Source organism: Dreissena polymorpha, chromosome 2 (assembly GCF_020536995.1).
Source record: "Dreissena polymorpha isolate Duluth1 chromosome 2, UMN_Dpol_1.0, whole genome shotgun sequence".
NCBI lineage: Eukaryota > Metazoa > Mollusca > Bivalvia > Myida > Dreissenidae > Dreissena > Dreissena polymorpha.
The window spans coordinates 132,616,066-132,636,412 of NC_068356.1; the positions used below are offsets into that span (position 1 = coordinate 132,616,066).

Consider the following 20,347-nt stretch of genomic DNA (forward strand, 5'->3'; position numbering starts at 1 on the left):
ACCCCGGACAATAAAGAAGCAATTTTGTTAAGACAGATTGTTCATACCAAATCCTGTTGGCATGTGCAAACAGTCTTAACCCTTTCAGTGCGGGAACCGAATTTTGAAAGCCTTTGCAAACAGTTTGGATCCAGATGAGACGCGACAGAACGTGGCGTCTCATCAGGATCCAAACTGTTTGCTATTCTGATAATATTCTTTAAAAAAAAATCGAAGAAAATGCTAATTTTAGAAATTTAGCAGACGACATTTTAGCAGACGACAAATTTCCCATGCAAAGGGTTAAAGATTAACATAAATACTCATTAGACCAAAATTATTAAATGAAAAGTCATAAAATACCTTGCCAAGGTATATATAAACATAAAAGGTGCACACCTTTACGTGGGAAACAAGTCTAAACATCTTGTCAATTCTGTGTTTGATGTCTTACAATAACTTGACAAAATACAGCGTTATAAATCATACACTGTTATAAATTATTTAACAAGTTTAACAACTTTCTAACTTCTCACTATGGGTGGTATTGTAAAATCACTATTATACACTTTAGCACCAAAGTAATGTTAAACAAAGTCTGTATCATTTAATATTTTGATTGGCTACACACATACTAGGCTTTGTACAGTTAGATGTTTAAGCAGGAGTAACACTAAAAAGAGATTACTTGGCAAGTGTTGAATGAAGGAAAGCTAATCAATAGGGGCTGTGAAAGCCTGCACAACAAGCCTTTGCGAATTGTTCACATTTTAGAGGTGATCACGTAATTTTCTCTGTTATCTACACTGAACTGATATTTTAGTTATATTATTATTTCCTTCAATTTTCATCTTTCTTTTAACAAAAATAAAATACTGCATTAAAAAAACAACACTATAAGCAACAAATGACTTATACAAAATGACCTCATACAGTTTGTATGTTTACCGTCTTCTAAAAAGTGTAACTACAGCTAAGATTAAAAAAATGGGTGTAATTTTGCCATTGAAGGAATGGCAATTGGATTATATCCTAATTACATGCTTTTATGAAAATGCAAATATTGCAACTAAACTGGTGTTCAGAACAATTAATAATATCCCACAAAACTGACCCACTGTTGAATATACAATTATCAAAACATCAACAAGCCTATTAAAAAATATATGAACTGTATAGATACATCATGCTTGATTAAGAAATATTTAATTGAATAATTATAAAATGCACACTACAAAAAATGAACACAATAGATTTAGAAAGCAATATTTTGCTGTACAATATACATGTTAATTGTTTAACAAGAAAATAATATTTATATTAAATTGGTTGGTGTAAATTGTCTCCTATTTTACAACTGTTTTCAGTTAACTGTTATTTAAAATTCACATTACATCAATAGCTTCTAGAATATGGGTTTTGATTAATAAATCACCACCTTTTACAATACATTATTACAACAATATCTTAATGTCTCTATAATTCAATGAAAAGTTGTTCATATTTTATTTTATACCATAAAGCTAATTATGCCAACGCCATTAAATAGAAAAACAAAGGAGAGAACATAAAATGGAAAAAGGAATAACACATTGTTAATGTGTGACTAACAAGTAAACAATCGAGATTCAAAACCGCTTTTTTGAGAAAACACATGCATGTTCAAATCTGTGTTTGAATAAATGAATTGTGATTATTTTTTTCAAAGTCCCTCAATACGCCTGTTGTCCAGCTGACTTTCATTATTGTCTAGATGTCAATAAGCAACAGAAGTAGAGCTGATGGTGTTCATAGAAGATTGATGAACTATTTTCCGGCATATGTTGGATTTTTGAAAGTTGAGGTTGCCTGTTGGTAAATGGGATTCTCCCCCTGAAATACAAATATAGCATCATAATAAAGCACATTTCTTAGTTATATTTCAATAGCAGAATAATAAAGCACATTTCTTAGTTATATTTCAATAGCAGAACAACAAAGACCATTTCTCAGTTATAATTCAATAGCAGAGCAATAAAGACCATTTCTTAGTAAATATTTTCAGTATAAGCCCCATATAAAAATAGCAGAAAAATAAAGACAATTTTTTAAGAATAATTTTAGTAAATACCCTCTAAAAAACAATGAGGTGAAATGCATACTCAAATTTTAGACATTCATATATAAAACTCTCGATTCACTGCTCAATTCATCTTTCTTTCTTTAGGTATGTTTAGTATTGTATAAAAAAGTGGAAACTGTAATAGATGAAAAATAAAAAGTATGGTTAACATGTAAATAATATAGAAAACATCATCAATGGTGCTAGCATGTCATTTAGAATAAATAAATTCTCATATTTTTTTATATATGACTACGCATCAAGAATAAGTTTTTTCGTTTTAACTCTTTCGCATTTTTATATCTGATACATCCACTTAATACAGAAGTAGACATTATTTTGCAGTATACGTTTATCAATAAAATTGAAGAAAGCATTTGATAAGAGTCATCGGAAATAGATAACACCTCATTCATTATAGAATGACTGGAGAAGAAAAATTCGCAATCAACTTGGAAGCTGTCAACTAGATAATAATTTAGTCCATGCAGATATAAAAAAAATTCCTTCGAGGCCATTATAAAATAAGAAAATTGCCTATGCCTTGTTGGTCAAATCCAACAATTTTTCATTATGCACATAAAGTAAATAGAAAGTGTTTGTTACCAAAAGGAATATGTGTACAAAGCAATAATAGACCAAGATAAAGTTAAATCAAGAAGAGGGTGAAGGGCTAAATGCAACTGAATTTGTAAAAGAATGCTCAAAAGAATCAAGATACCAGAAAAGTCTGAAAACAGTCTTCGGACCATGTTCATTCAAATTCAAGCGCATACCAGTAGACAACGAACTTTTGAGGGTAGTTTTTAGATTCAAACAGAATTTGAAACAAGTAAATCTGTATATAGAGTCCTGCAGGCATGAGGCATGTCAGTTAACCTACTAAACATCTATTCTAGATTTTCTGGTTGCTGGGAGCATCAGTTTTGGTGGTGTTGTCAAAAGCAGGATTGACAAACGAGGATGTTGCAGGGTTGTAAAGTGGGTTTCCTTCCTAAATACACATTTCAACACACAAATACATTTCATGTTGTGAACTCAGCGACAATTGAAAACGCGTTTGAATCCTTTCGAAGTATTTCAACAAAATTCTCATGATGAGCATTTCAGGAAGCATGTTGAACAATTACCTTTTTATTGGTATTTTACGCATGAAACACAAACTAATACAAAGTATCTGAATAACATGATTGCGCAATTCCGATTCCAAATTTCTCAATACATTTTAACAAGACTATTGCCAAGCAATATATTTCCCCTACCGGCTCCACCATTGTCAGAAATATATCTTTTTTAAAAATATTTGCTGCCATAGCAACCATAATTTTTGATGTAGGAACGTGCATAATGTCCTTATTGCCATCTATCCATGTTTCAAGTTTCATGAAAAAATATTAAGAACTTCAAAAAGTTATCCCAGGATCCACAAAAGTGTGACAGACTCACAGACTGATGGACACACGGACACACAGAGCGCAAACCATAAGTCCCCTCCGGTGAAACCAGTAGGGGACAATTTAAACATCTGCAACTTATAATTACTATTTACAGACTATAATCAACTAATTTGGTGACACCATGATTAACAGAAAAAATTGAAATCCCATGATAACCATTTTTTTCAAAAATTAATCTGCTTTCTTAATTTCTGAACACAAAAAAAGTATTTATTTTTTTAGTAACAAATTACCTAAAATTGACTCTTCCCAAATATGAACAAAATCGATAATTAAAAGTTAACGAAAACAAAAACAGATAAACAAAAATCCTCCAATACAAAACACATCCTTACAGTGTCCCACTTGGCGTTCTGTGTCTCCTTTTCGAACTTGGCGAACTCACGCTGGTCATGGATGGTCGTGTAGATCTTCCAGATCACAAGAAGAACAAGGCCAAAGAACACTATACCTCCAATGGTGCCCAGAACTATCGCCAGAATGTTGACTGACTCGGGGCACACTGGAAAGAAAACTCTGAATTTAGATGGAGATGCAGAAGTGGTGCTGAATTTGACTAGGCATAATTCGGTTATTTTTTATTATTATATATTATACTCTTTAGATGATGCATCAAAGAACGATGTTCATGCATTGAACATCATTAAAACGTTCTAAAATGACATGGTATTTCGAGTCCATTCCTTGGTAAATACCATTACTTGTGTTTTTTGTGAGGTTTAATCTCAAGTGGGAATAGAACCTGTGACTTCCCATTAGCTTACATATATAACTATATCAACTATGACAGTGCAACCTCATTTTTTTCTTCAGGAATATATTTAAAGGGCACAGGATATTCCTCTGAGACCAATCACCCAAGATCTTTTAAGGCTGATTGTATAGCTGTTATTTTGTCATATTGCCAATTACAATAGGTATCTTCTTTCCCCCAAACAAGTCCCCAAATTACATATCATTAGTTTGCGTTCACATGTTTTGAAAAAGAGATTTAATAACTTAGAATTAAACACTTATGAAGTTGTAACCTCCATTTAACTGATATATTTACGCTGAGGAGGTTTCGTATTATGTCCCTATTATGTATAATTGTTAAAAAACTTACAAAGTAAACAATCTTATTTTCCTAATTTACATTAATTTGACACAAAAATTCTAAATTTCAACGGTGAAGGTCGTATTCCCTAAAAGATGAGAAAAAGCCGTGCTCACTTAATCTTCTGTACCTAAACCTCCAATTGTTCAATATATATTAATTTCAGCTCAATTCAATAAAAGCCATATGCTTACTTACAGGATCTTGAATTCATTTATTGGTTAAAACATTAATAGGATAGGGCGTCTTTGGTGGGGATAGAAAACGTGACTTTCCAGTCACTAGATGAACACTATAATTCATCCAATTGGTCCAAAATGGAACCAAGTGCCTTCTAATTTCTATGTCATATGGAACCTTTTTGCACCCAGAAGGCTATTAATAACTATGACTGGGCAATAGGAAAAATATACATTTCAAGGGAACAGTTGATTTCTCTGATGCCACTTACTTTTCGTCTTCTGGACCTTCACCAAGTCACTCAATGAACACTATATCAACTATGACTAGGCGATAGGTAAAAGATACGTTTGAAGGGCACAGTTTATTTGTCTGACACCACTCACCTTTTGTCTTCTGGACCTGCACCTCCACATTGTTGTTCTCCACGTACTTGTAGGTAAAGAAGTACCTGCAGTCGTCCTCATCATCACTGAACTGGCACAGGTTCAGGTCGTCCCTCTCTGAAAATAGCAACATATTTGAATTGTATAGTAACATATTTGACTGCATAGCAACACATTTGACTGTATAACACAAATTTACCTGCATAGAAACACATGTAACTGCATAGCAACTCATTCAACTGCATAGCAACTCATTCAACTGTATAGCAATACATTTAATTGTCTGTATAGCAACACATTTGAATGTAGGGTACAGGCCATCCCTCTTTGAAATAGCAACAAATCTGAATGCATACCAACAGATTTTAATACAAGGTTCAGGTCATCCCTCTCTGAAATAGCAACACATTTAACTGCTGGGTAAAAATAATTTCTCTCTGACTTAGCAATGTGTTTAAGTGCAGAGTTTGTTTGTTAAGTGTGTTTTTTCCATTTTTGTCTTTTTTAATCAAATCATGTCATTCAATAAACCAACTCACACTTTTCTTGGGCTAGCTGGTTTAAAAGTAATAGTTCACCTGCCCTATTTGGATCAGAGGTAGGGGACAAAAAGGCTGTAGAAAGAAATCATGAACAATCAAAACAAATCTTATGTGGCCGATCCTGGGATCAAACCTGCGATCCTCAGGTTTGTAGTTAAACTGTTGCCGAGTTGTTGTTAAGTGGCAAAACAGTATTCTCATATGCTGAAATTAGTGGCCAACAACTTTATTTGACTATTTGGTTGACAGAAACACAACGGAAAACCAGAGGCTATGTGAGTGATGACATATTTGAGAATACAGTCAACAAGTATTGAATAATATATATATATATATATATATATAAATATATATATATATATATATATATATATATATATATATATATATATATATAAATATTTATATATATATATATATATATATATATATATATATATATATATATATGCTGTAAAAATCCTACATATCATTCTTTGAGAATGGTTTTGGGAAAACTGGGCTAAATGCATGAACATTTAGGCATCGTTCAGATAAGCCTGTGCAGTCCACACTAACTTATTATGGACGACCACTTCCACTTTTATGATTTTGTATGCCCCCCTTCGAAGAAGAGGGGGTATATTGCTTTGCTCATGTCGGTCGGTCTGTCGGTCCGTCCACCAGGTGGTTGTCAGACGATAACTCAAGAACGCTTGGGCCTAGGATCATGAAACTTCATAGGTACATTGATCATGACTCGCAGATGACCCCTATTGATTTTGAGGTCACTAGGTCAAAGGTCAAGGTCACGGTGACCCGAAATAGTAAAATGGTTTTTGAATGATAACTCAAGAACGCATACGCCTAGGATCATGAAACTTCATGGGTAGATTGATCATGACTCGCAGATGACCCCTATTGATTTTGAGGTCACTAGGTCAGAGGTCAAGGTGACCTGAAATAGTAAAATGGTTTCCCGATGATAACTCAAGAATGCATACGCCTAGGATCATGAAACTTCATGGGTAGATTGATCATGACTCGCAGATGACCCCTATTGATTTTGAGGTCACTAGGTCAAGGTCATGGTGACCCGAAATAGTAAAATGGTTTTCGGATGATAACTCAAGAATGCATATGCCTAGGATCATGAAACTTCACAGGTAGATTGATCATGACTCGCAGATGACCCCTATTGATTTTGAGGTCACAAGGTCAAAGGTCAAGGTCACGGTGACCCAAAATAGTAAAATGATTTTCGGATGATAACTCAAGAACGCTTTTGCCTAGGATCATGACACTTCATAAGTACATTGATCGTGACTCACAGATGAACCCCTATTGATTTTCAGGTCACTAGGTCAAAGGTCAAGGTCACAGTGACAAAAAACTTATTCACACAATGGCTGCCACTACAACGGACAGCCCATATGGGGGGCATGCATGTTTTACAAACAGCCCTTGTTTTTGTTTTAAGACGTCTTTTTGAAAGGAAAATCAAGTTTAGGTGGAAAATGATGTCCCAGATAAGTTTGTGCAGACAGCACAGGCTACAGCACAGGCTAATCTGGGACAACACTTTACGCACAGGCATTAAGCCTCCTTTTCCCACAATGAGGCTCCTATGATAATGTACTGCACGTACGTTTCACTTCCTCCTCGTTTATCTCGTCCACCAGTGTGACATGCTGACAATATTTCTTGCAATCTTCAGCCGTGTACTTCCCCGTCTGGAACCCCATACACAGGGCGCAGTTCTTGTTCTCCTCGCATTTACCGGGACAGGTCTGAAAGAGATGAGAATTTTGTAAATAACAATAGATGTAAATTTGAAAATGTGAAAGTCAGCTGAATCTGTTAATGTGATTTCTCCGCCTTTCAGCTGCTTGCATCTTTTACAATACCAATATGTTTTTACAGTTAATAGTTCCTTCCTTTGCTTGATTTGTTCAAAACTGTGAAGATTTGGCTAAGCCAGAAGCGAAGAAGGAAATTTTCCTCCCCATGGGGCATGTTTAGCATCTTGTAGTTAAATTTGATTGTGAATGTGTTTAATCGTCCATGGATTGTTATTCAGCATCACTTTGACAAAAATATGCACAAGAAACATTGACATTCAATAAACAAACACAACTTCTTTAATGTTTAACCGTATATTCTCAGACCAGAAGCTATACTAATATTTTGTATAGTCTGGTCTTAGTTACCTTTCCCATGACTATTACCCCACCAGTCTGTATGCAAACCGTAATAAAAATCCCCGATGGCGGGGGATAACAACAACTTACAGGGCACTCCTCACAAGTTGGGCCTTTGTAGTCGCTGGTAGCGTTACACTTACAGACACCACACTCGCAGACACCCACTCCGTTACATTCCTGAAATGCAGAAGAATTTTGTACAGCTTCTGATTGGACGCCATCTTTGATGAGCAGGTCACAGGAAGTACGGCCAATTAATCCTTTACTACTTAGATACGTATTTTGATGCATTTGTAGTTCCATGGAAAGTTAAATTTAATTAAAGACCTTTCTTACTAGATTCAAGTTTGAATGTCTTCATTTCCAGCCCTTAGATACTGATGTGCAGCACACAGCATAAAACCTGAACAGACTGCGAGTTACTCGCGGGCTGTTCTGGCTTTATGCTGGTTGCAAAAGCCATTTTCACTTCGTTTCTTATGTGGGAAAGGGTTAATGAATGCCACGTTGAAACAAGCAAAATAGTTGGAACTTTCCTACAAACACTATTGGAGACACGCTTAAAGGTTTTTCTATCCATATCCAAACTAAATGATTTATGCAAGCATATATCAAATCACTAAAGCAAACAATGTGAATTGCATTATTTCCATCAATTACTTTTCCAAAGTTTAACATAAAGAAACCCTTGAAAACCATATTCTAGTTTTCATAATATGAAACCAGTTTCACACTTGTTTCAAATTCTTCATGTTAAGTTACGAAATGAAACTCAGAAAAAAATCCTCAAACTCATAAGTCATGAGTTTTCGCTTAAACTTTAACCCTTTGCATGCTGGGAAACTTGTTGTCTGCTAAAATGTTGTCTGCTGAATTTCTAATTTTAGCATTTTCTTCGATTTCTTTCAAAGAATACTATCAGAATAGCAAACAGTTTGGATCCTGATGAGACGCCACTATGTGTGGCGTCTCATCTGGATCCAAACTGTTTGCAAAGGCCTTCAAAATTCGGTTCCAGCACTGAAAGAGTTAATATTTATATTTCACGCGTTTTAACTGCTCACTCAGGCAATATCTATACATACTCACCAGCCCCTTGGAGGTGAAGCAGGTCTCCTTGGATTTGGGACAGCTGCAGGAGTCCCCTTCGTATCCCTCGTCACACTTGCACGTACCACAGTCACAGCGGCCATGACCTGAAACACATTTAGAGAATAATATTATAGTTGTAAGTACTAGTAGTGTTTATAACATACTTGATACATAAAGAACTATGATTGGTAAAAAAAACTGGTCCATGATCTTGATACATACTTGATAAATAAAGAACTATGATTGGTAAAAAAACTGGTCCATGATCTTAGTGTACTAGTACCTCTACAATTTCGATAGTGTATTTGAAAACCTATATTTACACAACTGCCCATCTTATCTAAACCTCTGTAGTCCTTAACCCAATATCAGGAACCTTCTCACTTATTTTGCTCACGCATCAGAGCCTTGAGACATCTGTCAGCTTCTGAACAATCTCCAATTTCAGCTATAAAAAGAGATGTGATTGTCAGAAACACAATGCCCCCTTCTGCGCCGCTTTGAAGCCATATATTTGACCTTTGACATTGAAGGATGACCTTGACCTTTCACCACTAAAAATGTGCAGCTCCATGAGATAAATATGCATGCCAAATATCGAGTTGCTATCTTCAATATTGCAAAAGTTATGAACAATGTTAAAGTTTTCGGACGGCCGGACTGACAGTTGAAAAACTATATGCCACCCTTCGGGGGCATTAAAATATGCACATATTCACTCCTCAAACTCAGAGTTGAGACAGACTCAAAACTCAAAAGGGCTTTTATGAACATCAAATTAAGCATGATGATCAAACTCAAGTCAAAAATTGGAAAGAACTTTAAATTTAGTCAGAATTTTTACTTTAATATGTTCATGATAATAAGCCCTACCTCCACACAGCTGGTTGTCATGGTAACTGCAGGAGTAGTCGTCGCAGTTGCAGAACTCTCCGCTGTACTTCTGGGCCGAGTGTGCCCGCCTGGGCAGACACTCGCACCGCCCACACACACACTCCCCTCGCCCTGAACACACCACCTGGCTCGTAGAGTTGGGGCTGTAGACAAAATGGGGGGCACGTATGAACATACGGTTAACATACAGTGTAGTGGAAAAGTACTTATTTTGTCTCAATTTGTGTTCATAATGTTTGCATACACTCTAGTTGTACAGATTTTTGCTCATTCTGTGTATATACATAATGTTTGAATATACTTTTGTTGTTCTCATTTTGGCAAGTTTTAAGGCATACATCATGTTTGCATACACTTGAGGTGTACTTAATTTTGGCTAATTTTAAGTTACCATACTGATTGCATTAACATAAGTTGTACTTATTTGGCTAATTTTTGACTTACCATACTGATTTCATACAATCTAGTGGTACTTATTTTGGCTCATTTTGCGTCAACGTACTGATTGCATAAACTTAAGTGGTTCTTATTTTGGCTCATTTTGTGTCAGCATACTGATTGAATAAAGTTAAGTGGTTCTTATGTTTGGCTCATTTTACGTTGGCATACAGATTGCATAAAGTTATGTGGTTCTTATTTTGGCTCATTTTACTTTAGCATACTGATTGCATAAACTTGAGTGGTTCTTATTTTGGCTCATTTTACTTTAGCATACTGATTGCATAAACTTGAGTGGTTCTTATTTTGGCTCATTTTACTTTAGCATACTGATTGCATAAACTTGAGTGGTTCTTATTTTGGCTCATTTTACATTAGCATACTGATTGCATAAACTTAAGTGGTTCTTATTTTTGGCTCATTTTACGTTAGCATACTGATTGCATAAACTTAAGTTGTTCTTATTTTGGCTCATTTTACTTTAGCATACTGATTGCATAAACTTAAGTGGTTCTTATTTTGGCTCATTTTACGTTAGCATAGTGATGTGCATAAACTTAAGTTGTACTTATTTTGGCTCAGTTTACGTTAGCATACTGATTACATAAACTTAAGCTGTACTTATTTGGTTCATTTTTGTGTTACCACACTTAAATGGTACTTATTTTGGCTCATTTGTGTTAATATACTGATTGCACACACTCCAGTTGCAAAGTGCTTGTTTTAGCTCATTTTTGTAGAAAGCCAGCTAATGAAAGCCCTTTAATGTAACTTTCAGAGCTAATACTTTTCAGGCCATTTTCTATGGTATATCTCATAATGTTCTGTCTATTTCCTCTCCTTTAAACCACAAATTTGAAGGAATAAACAGTTTTACATACTGGTCAAACCAAACAGATCTTCTATCCGAAAAAAAGCATACAGATTTGGTTGGCATCAATCTCAGAATTTGAACAACAAAAATCTAGGCTAAATGCATGTGTACAAAGTGTTTGGTTGGCTTCAATCTCAGAATTTGAACAACAAAAATCTAGGCTAAATGCATGTGTACAAAATGTTTGGTTGGCATCAATCTCAGAATTTGAACAACAAAAATCTAGGCTAAATGCATGTGTACAAAATGTTTGGTTGGCATCAATCTCAGAATTTGAACAACAAAAATCTAGGCTAAATGCATGTGTACAAAGTGTTTGGTTGGCATCAATCTCAGAATTTGAACAACAAAAATCTAGGCTAAATGCATGTGTACAAAATGATGAAAACACTTTCTGCTTTAATTGAAATTTCTGTTTAATTGATGTCTCTTCTGTCTCAACTTTTTCAGAATTTCCTGCAGCCAACTCACTTTCTACATAGTGCTATGGACTCGTCGCTGGTGCTCTGTGACCCATCACATTCACACTTCTTGCCGTATCGTCCCTGGTCGCACGTGCACTGTCCACACTCGAATGTACCGTTGCCGTTACACAAAGGACTCTTAGATTGCTGCAGAGTAACAAAAGTTTTGTGTTGTAGTTTCTTTGGATGAATTATCCACGGTTTCCAAAATGATCTTATTGATATAACTACCTACCTCGTGTCTTCTAAGGAAGTTCAATATCTAGTTGATACCTTTAAACTGCTTCAAGTTAAATATCTCCATTCTGGTCTGAATTTGTATTTGCTATAAGTGTCACTAATTAATAAAATGTGATCTTATTAGTACACTTCTGTTACGTTAATCACGAGGTTGGAAGAAAAATAATTAATAACTTTATGACTAATCTCACATAAGTTATATGGCCGGTAATCAAAATTACACTCTACCAACTGAGCTAGCAACCAGAAAAATGCATGTACATGCCCAAACAAATATTATGCACATTTTTATTATTTTGTTCAATAATAAATCGAAACAAATCTGATAGTTGCTTAGTATACCATTGCAAAACTTTTAGGTCTATCATGATTTTACTGCAATTTACACTTTCTTTACAACTGATGAAAACTGGATGAAACATGTTGGAAAAGAGAGTGGAGTAAGCATGGTTTGACTTGCAAACAGATGTATACAAATACTGACATAAAAAACCACCATGTCTGATTTTTTGCTGTCACATTAACAATAAAGAATGTCTAGGACAAATAAATTGTCTTACAGACATATGTTGATTTTGCAGAGGTGAGATGTAAGAACCATGTAATGGGAGGAAAATGCCTAACCCCTTAGAGGGTTTATTGAAACTCTTAATTTGTATACAGATCCATCAAAGTTTATAACTATTTGTAAAATAAGTTTGACATTGTAAGAGAAGAAATCAGCTGATAGCAAAAGAAATCAAACCCCTGAGCCTGATGCACCCCACCCCCTCACAAGAACAAAAATTGCCATCTTCTTTTAAAGTGGGGCAAAGCAAGTCATATGACAAGTAAGTTTTAAACGTACCTCTTTATCCGGTTTTTCGCAGTCACATTCGCAGATGAGGTCAAGGCTGATCTCCAGTTTTTCGGACAGACCGACGGGGTAGATGGAGAACGTTCGGCTGCGTTTGCTGACCTCGGCCGGGCAGTCTGACACTGACACGTAGATGTCGAACGTAACGCTGTCACCGATAGAGAGCCCCTCACAGGACTTTGTCTCTATCTTTTCACCACTGTCATACAAGAATGTTTTAAATAAAGGCACTTGTGGTCATCAAAAAGGGCATCAATGGCTAACGATCTAAGAAATATGAATACACCAGTCTTTTTAAAGCACTTTTTAAAATATATAATCTATAGCAACGAATTACTTTTTCATGGACATGTTATTGTAAAGCACGTGTCTTTTATATAATTTCATTAAATTCAATGAGGAATCAAATTTTTCAATGCAAAAAAGGTCCTTAAAAAGGGCAGTTTGGGCTGCCATAACTTACCCAGGGATGTAATAGCGATGTTATAGTGATGCAATAGTGATAATTTGAAACACCAAATGATATAAGCCCTCCCTTCCAAAGACTCATTTGTTACATGTATACTGCATCTCCCAATTCGGGGACTCCACAGAAATGTGGGAGAACAGCAAAAACAAGAGCATTGGTTGAACTGCCTTGATTAAACTCTGCCCACAGCTCCCACTATGGGGAATATATTATTAGATGATAATGCCCATTATCCACATTCAACGGTGCAACATAAGTCACTTGCAAGATCATACCCAGTTTTACAGCTGCTCATAAACTTCACTGTGATGTTCTCTGCAAACTGCGTATTCATCTCCACCTTTGATGTGATTCTCTGGGAAGACAAGACAAAAAAACATAAATTCCCCATTTCAATGATTCAATTTCTCATCATATAGTTCAAACCACTACAGAAATCAACAAGAACAAAGAGATCAGCAAGAAAAATATGGTGACTCAGGATTTTTGTAGTAAGGGCCCTATCTACCCCTAAAAATAGCCCCTTAATCACACCGACCTGGTAACCGGGGGGTATTTATTTATTTTAGAGCCGATAACATGGGTCATATTTTGGCCCCAAGAAAAGCCCAATTTATTGAACGCGTACCTTGTAGTAACTCTTTATTGCCTGAACATAGTTCGGAGTCATTTATTTATAACTTAACTACTGGTATTATAGAGCAGATAACATGGGTTCTCATTTCAGCCCTAAAATAGGTCCCATCCATAGATCCCAACTGACCTGGTAGTTATTCTTGATGACCTGTACGATGTTGGAGGAATCGGCGGCCAGTTTAGTGGCCTCGGAGCCCTCAATATACTTGCTGAGTTTCTCATACACGTTCAGCTGGTCTTCTGTCACTGCGAAGATAACGTTGATGCTGTTTTCGCGGATCTTCGTAGAGATCTGGCTAACGGACGGATAGTCCTGCAAAAGGGATAGGGGATTAATATGTGATTTGGCTAACTGATGGGTAGTACTGACAAAGGGATAGAGGGTCAACAAATGTGTTTTCTAGAGAGTTATTTACAACTGCTGTTTTTTCCCCAACATTTTAGGTATTTGTGATGGTGCCCTTCAGAATGGGAAGAATCATTTTGTTTTACAAAAATAGGGAGGTTCTTTTTTTTGTGCAAACAAATACTTCGTAATTGAGAATTAATGTGTTTTCAATATTACATTTACTAAGATAAAACTTCAAGTGTTGAATAGAAAAATGATATTAAAGTTGCAATTTAATCTATTTTTTTTTAAGAAACCATTAATCCGTACTTAAGGAAAATGTACACAAATCAAGTACCAACTGTGACTTTGAGCGTTGAATGACTTATCTAAAACACTTTGAACTTATTAAACAAAGCTTGATTGTCACAACCCAGTCAAAATCATTTAACTACACTTTCCAGTCAAATCAAGAATGGATAGAGCGCCTTGTGCTTGTGTTATTTATTTACTGATCACGTGAACTACTCCCCCAGATGGGTTAAAACTCTGTACCTCTCAACTGAAATGGTGATATCGTTATCCATTACTCTGCTTGAAATTGTATTCATTTTGTTTTATCCCATGCCAAGCGTCCACATTAACGCAAACTTCAAACTGATGCCGTATGTAATAGTAACATTTGGTAAAAATTTTCAGAAAATTTCCAAAAAGGCAGACCAACTAGACAATATGACTCCTATAGACCTTCCACTACCCACAGGTAATGGGATAATATGAGACGCACTCTGGGACCCTATGGCTTAACCCTTTCAACGTGGCGTCTCATCAGGATCCAAACTGTTTGCTATTCTGATAGTATTCTTTGAAAAAAATCGAAGAAAATGCTAATTTTAGAAATTCAGCAGTCGACATTTTAGCAGATGACAAATTTCCCAGCATTCAAAGGGTTAAAGTGTTGTTGCAGATTAGCATGTGCAGTTCACACAGGCTAATCAGGAATGAAACTTACTGCCTACAATGGATTTTTGTCTAAAAGAGACTTCCTTAAAAAACAAACAAAAAAAACCCATAAAAGTGGACATTGCCATCCCTGATTAGCCCATATGGACTGCACAGTTTTATGTGAGAGGACACGTAAAGCACTTGCATTAAGAGGCGGGGGAATTTAATCCCCCATTCCCCAGAACTAGACTCATACAATACCGCTACTATGATCTTACCTGGTTTTCTGCCTCTGTGTACTTCCCTGTCCCGTCCAAGTGGCAAGAGCCATCGTTGGGTTTCACTATGCCTCCAAGCTGCAATGGGCACACATACAAAATATGTTGTCTTATCAACAGAAATTTTCAAAAACTTTTCCGAAAATGTAAACAGTATGTTGTGGCTTTGATATAATAAAAGTATGAACAGTCATATATGATCACAACTAAATTTATTTTTTTTTACAAAAAATATCAACAATATTCATGTTTTGCTGTGTTAATATATGTTGTTAAACATTTAATCAACAGAAAAAGCCTATCAAAACTACAAGTGCATAAAATTAATGGTGCATGTCTTTCTTTGAATGCACATTATTTTAAGTGATCAACAGAAATGTTCAGAAACCTGGGACAGTAATTAACGAAAATGTATTAGGTAGTTGTGTCTTGAATATATGAACTTTTAAAGGAAAAGTACGACTATTCTTTCCAATACTGACCATTCAAAGATTGTTCCTCAAATATTATTAAATATGATCAACAGAAAAGTTCAGTAACCTAAATAACAAATACTGGAAATGAACTAAGTAGATTGTGCATGAAATATATGAAATTAAAATATGATCAACACGAACAGTTAAACTTTTGCAAAAATTACCAATAATGTATATTGCGCCTTTAATATATGTTCTTTTAAATAAAATGAACGTTAACTTGGATAAAGAAGAATAAGAATTCATGTCTAGTGACTTACATAATTACTACCGGTATTATAAATGATATTTTATATATGATACATGTAAAGAGAAGGTCAGCAACTGTGACAAATCATGGATATACAGGAAAATCAGACACTTCAAAAATACAGATAATAATTTACAGAAATTGGGACAAGTATCTGGTAAGTCTGGAGGGGTAAAAGTTGTTAATGCAGTTATTACATCTTGATTAACAACATCTTTTAGAATGCAGTCCCATGCAACATTGTATTGCATCTTGCATCAAGAAAATTGTTAACATGCACATATGGTTGACAGACATATTTCATACCAAACTTAAATCACTTTTTTTCAATACTTTAAATTTATCATTTCCTCTAAGGGCTTTTCCAATTTATTTCCAACTACTTAAAGAAGCATTGTGTTTGTTTTTAATTAAGCAAACTACTTAAAAAGTGATTATTTTTCATTAAATTTACAATGACAGTTCCCAATGATTATTTGTTTCACGTTCATACATACAAGGTAAAATAACTGAGATTGAACAATTAATAAATAACTTTTTTAATCAGTTTTATTAACAGCAATTATTCTGCAATAAAAAAATACCTTGCCATCTCCTGCAAAATGAAATCCGGCGTCGGTGGAAAAAAGAAGCATCTTACGTGACTGGTCTCGCCAACCGATCTGAGTCTGTAACCATAGCAACCAAGTGCTTTAAATAGAACATGCTCATGCACTCCATAAGATATATCTGTGGAAGTTGCTACATCGTTAGACTGGCAACGGGCCAGAATGGTGTTAACAAAGTAGACTGGTACCTGCAATACAAATTCTGTTAGTACGGATGATACTGAGGAGAGTTTAAGTTCTGAAACTAAGGGTTTTCTGAGCCCATTTTCATCAACCCATTCTTAGACTAACTAAAGAATAAAATAGTATTAGACTGTAAAAATACCTATGATTCGCACATATTTTTACAAGCTTTACATAGTTCTTACATTTTTATGATTTTGTTCTTAAAAAAGAATTTGATAATTATTGGTGTTATCTGTCATGCTAGGCTTGACATTCAAGTATTTATTTCACATTATAGTTGTAAGAATGTTTTGTATTTTTAGACTTTATTCTAAGAATCGGTTGGTGAATGCGGTTCCTGTTACAAACAAAATCAGCTATTCTTGATTGTGACCATGTATGTGCATCGCAAAAGAGAATATCAGGTGCATATTGGATACACATGATGTTTCATAATTTCTGTTCAATTAAACAGTGATGAAGAATTCTTGTTACAATTTCATTAAAAACAAGATGTGTTTGTGAAACACAATGTCCCCCTATATGACGTTTGACCTTGAAAGATGACCTTGACCTTGTGATGGATGACCTTGACCTTTCACCACTCAAAATGTGCAGCTCCATGAGATACACATGCATGCCAAATATCAAATTGCTATCTTCAATATTGCAAAAGTATTCATAAAATAAGCGATTTGGGCCACATATATTTGACCTCTGACCTTGACCTTTCACCACTCAAAATGTGCAGCTCCATGAGATACACATGCATGCCAAATATCAAGTTGCTATCTTCAATATTGCAAAAGTATTTATAAAATAAGCGATTTGGGCCACATATATTTGACCTCTGACCTTGAAGGATGACCTTGACCTTGACCTTTCACCACTCAAAATGTGCAGCTCCATGAGATACACATGCATGCCAAATATCAATTTGCTATCTTCAATAATGCAAAAGTATTCATAAAATGAGCGATTTTGGCCACATATATTTGACCTTTCACCACTCAAAATGTGCAGCTTTATGAGATACACATGCATGCCAAATATGAAATTGCTATCTTCAATATAGCAAAAGTTATTGCAAAATGTTAAAGTTGGCGCAAACAGACCAACAGACAGACCAACAGACTGGGCAAAAACAATATGTCCCCCACTACTATAGTGGGGGACATAAAAATATCAAAATATATTATTTTATATTTAAAAAAAAACATACATGTCACATCAAACACAGCAGAAGGTTATACACACATTTGATACATATTTGTCAGTTCAGATCAGAAAGATTTAATATGCATTCCAGATTAATTTGCATTGCTGTTATAATAATATAATATAATATAATAACAGTGTTATTATAGCCCACAATCTCCTAGACACTCATGATTCTTCAGTTTCGTTTGAAAAAGTGTTCAACATGTTACTAAAACTGTAACTATATTATAAGTTAAAATTGCTTACTTCCATTCCAATTCCAATGAATATCTATTCTTCAAAATGAATTTTGAAATGTATTATTGGATATTGGTGAGTGTCAATTTAATGATTCTAAGCTATAATAATTCTGGGCACTGATGCATTGAGTACTGATGCATTCTGGGACTGAGTGCCGATGCATTCTGGGACCTAATGCATTTTGGGAACTGATGCATTCTGGTTAATAATGCATTCTGGTTATCATATATTGTGGGTACAAATCCATAAAGAGACAGCATTCAGGGCATGTTTCATTCCTAACAAACCTTTCCATCTCCAGCAAAATGAAAACCAGCATCAGTCGAGAATAGCAAAAGTTTGCGGGACACTTCTCTCCAACCAATTTGAGACTGTGTTGTTAAATGTACAAAATGCAACATACATGATAAAATTTAAAGTAATAAATCTTTTGCAATACATGTGAACACACTACTACCTGAAAATAACATTTATTTTATTTACGTGACAAATAAACAAGTGGCAAATCCTTGTAAACGTTATTTTACACATAGAACATACTACATAAGCGTTGAATACATACAAGTTTATTTAGTGAGAGTTAGAAAACCTTTACCACAAGCCTTGGCGAGTGGTTCAGATTTTAATGCCAAGCAAATACACTCATCTGTATTCAACAATTACATGGTATTGTATTTATCCCATTTTTTTTTGTCCTTAAGTTGAAAAGTGAATAAAAGAAAAAAGCTGAAGACTGCACCAAAAACCAAATTATTCCATCTAAAAAATAAACAAAAAGACGTCACAATACTGTGCATGTTAATTGAATAAAGCACACTTTATCAGATGGGGTGTTATCTAAATAATGTGTAAAATGGGATGGAATTAGAATAGAAATGTTTCAAATGATTGCTTTGATGTTTTATATATTACTGTTCTGTAAACCCAAAACAACTGCATTTCACATCAGAAATTAACATTTCACTTAAAAAATTGAACACTTTAAAGTTTTTCTACTTAAGATAGACTTCTTCTAAGAGCTTATTAAATACGAGCCCCAGGTGTACCTTGCACTGCACTGCCTGCATGATGGCATCGAAGCCTCCTTCTGGCGCGTCCAGATTTCCAGACACACGGGCCTTTTTCACGTATTCCTAGAACAAAGAATGATTTTATAAAATACCAGGCCTTAATTAGCACTCAAAGAAGCTACAATTTTGAAATATGAATAATAATGCCTCAAAAATTGAAATGGATATAGTGTCAGCCTTGGAATCGCAGATTCTTGGTTGGCTTCCCACCTGGAAAGAACGCTTAGGATCTTTCGCAAGACACCAAGTGCTGCTTCTTCCAGGGAACAGACAGGTGCCTCTCAAGATACAATGAAGATAAACTAAGTCATTTAACAAATGTTGTTGTTGACTCGATAGTGTTTCAAATTAGTCTTAGGGTTTCTATGCAATTGACTAAATATTGTTATTTTTTAATGGTAATGAGGGAAAGTTTTGCTAAGAAAAATTAAAATCATTGAAATAATCAATAAATTGAAATGTTTTGTCATGCCTGTCCACAAATTGGAAAATACCCAGTTCAAGCATTGCCAGTTCAGGGACAGCCCAAATTCCTTTATAATGCTAGACAAAAAGTATATGTTTCGAAAACCACTTTTAGAAAACTGAAACTAAGCAGTGCAGTTGAAAAGTACCAGTTCACAACTTCAGAACCTAAGAAAAACATTATTATCGTAATAACAAAACTTTTATAAGCTGATACCAAATAATAATTGTTTACAGTTTTACTTTTGAAATTCCTTGAAATCAAGGCACATTTTGCCATTGTTTGGTGATTAAGCTTTGAACAGAGCACTAATTTATGAAAAAAGTTGTTGTTCATTACACCGTGTGTTGTGAGCTATTTGTCAACAAAGTCAAGAACTGCTACTGTAGTGAAAACAGTTGTTTTAATGATAT

The 20,347-nt window shown here is 34.9% G+C and overlaps 1 protein-coding gene across 6 annotated transcripts in view; it reads right to left on the reverse strand.

Moving 5' to 3' along the window:
• Nucleotides 1-1,169: 1,169 nt before the first annotated feature.
• Nucleotides 1,170-20,347, reverse strand: part of LOC127869040 (integrin beta-PS-like) — a 42,986-nt gene continuing 23,808 nt past the window's right edge. For 3 of the 6 annotated variants that reach the window (XM_052411296.1, XM_052411298.1, XM_052411299.1), the window contains exons 8-22: nucleotides 19,445-19,531; nucleotides 16,749-16,832; nucleotides 15,439-15,516; nucleotides 14,015-14,200; nucleotides 13,527-13,606; nucleotides 12,774-12,981; nucleotides 11,694-11,833; nucleotides 9,890-10,053; nucleotides 9,014-9,120; nucleotides 8,012-8,101; nucleotides 7,369-7,510; nucleotides 5,200-5,316; nucleotides 3,873-4,039; nucleotides 2,964-3,074; nucleotides 1,170-1,851 (exon numbers count right to left, since the gene is read on the reverse strand). In XM_052411296.1, the coding sequence (XP_052267256.1) occupies nucleotides 2,976-3,074; nucleotides 3,873-4,039; nucleotides 5,200-5,316; nucleotides 7,369-7,510; nucleotides 8,012-8,101; nucleotides 9,014-9,120; nucleotides 9,890-10,053; nucleotides 11,694-11,833; nucleotides 12,774-12,981; nucleotides 13,527-13,606; nucleotides 14,015-14,200; nucleotides 15,439-15,516; nucleotides 16,749-16,832; nucleotides 19,445-19,531 (1,749 nt within the window). In that variant the 3' untranslated portion in view covers nucleotides 1,170-1,851; nucleotides 2,964-2,975. Of the gene's footprint in view, nucleotides 1,852-2,963; nucleotides 3,075-3,872; nucleotides 4,040-5,199; nucleotides 5,317-7,368; nucleotides 7,511-8,011; nucleotides 8,102-9,013; nucleotides 9,121-9,889; nucleotides 10,054-11,693; nucleotides 11,834-12,773; nucleotides 12,982-13,526; nucleotides 13,607-14,014; nucleotides 14,201-15,438; nucleotides 15,517-16,748; nucleotides 16,833-18,685; nucleotides 18,770-19,444; nucleotides 19,532-20,347 lie in introns of all 6 variants that reach the window. The other 3 variants (XM_052411297.1, XM_052411301.1, XM_052411302.1) reach the window with 3 other exon arrangements.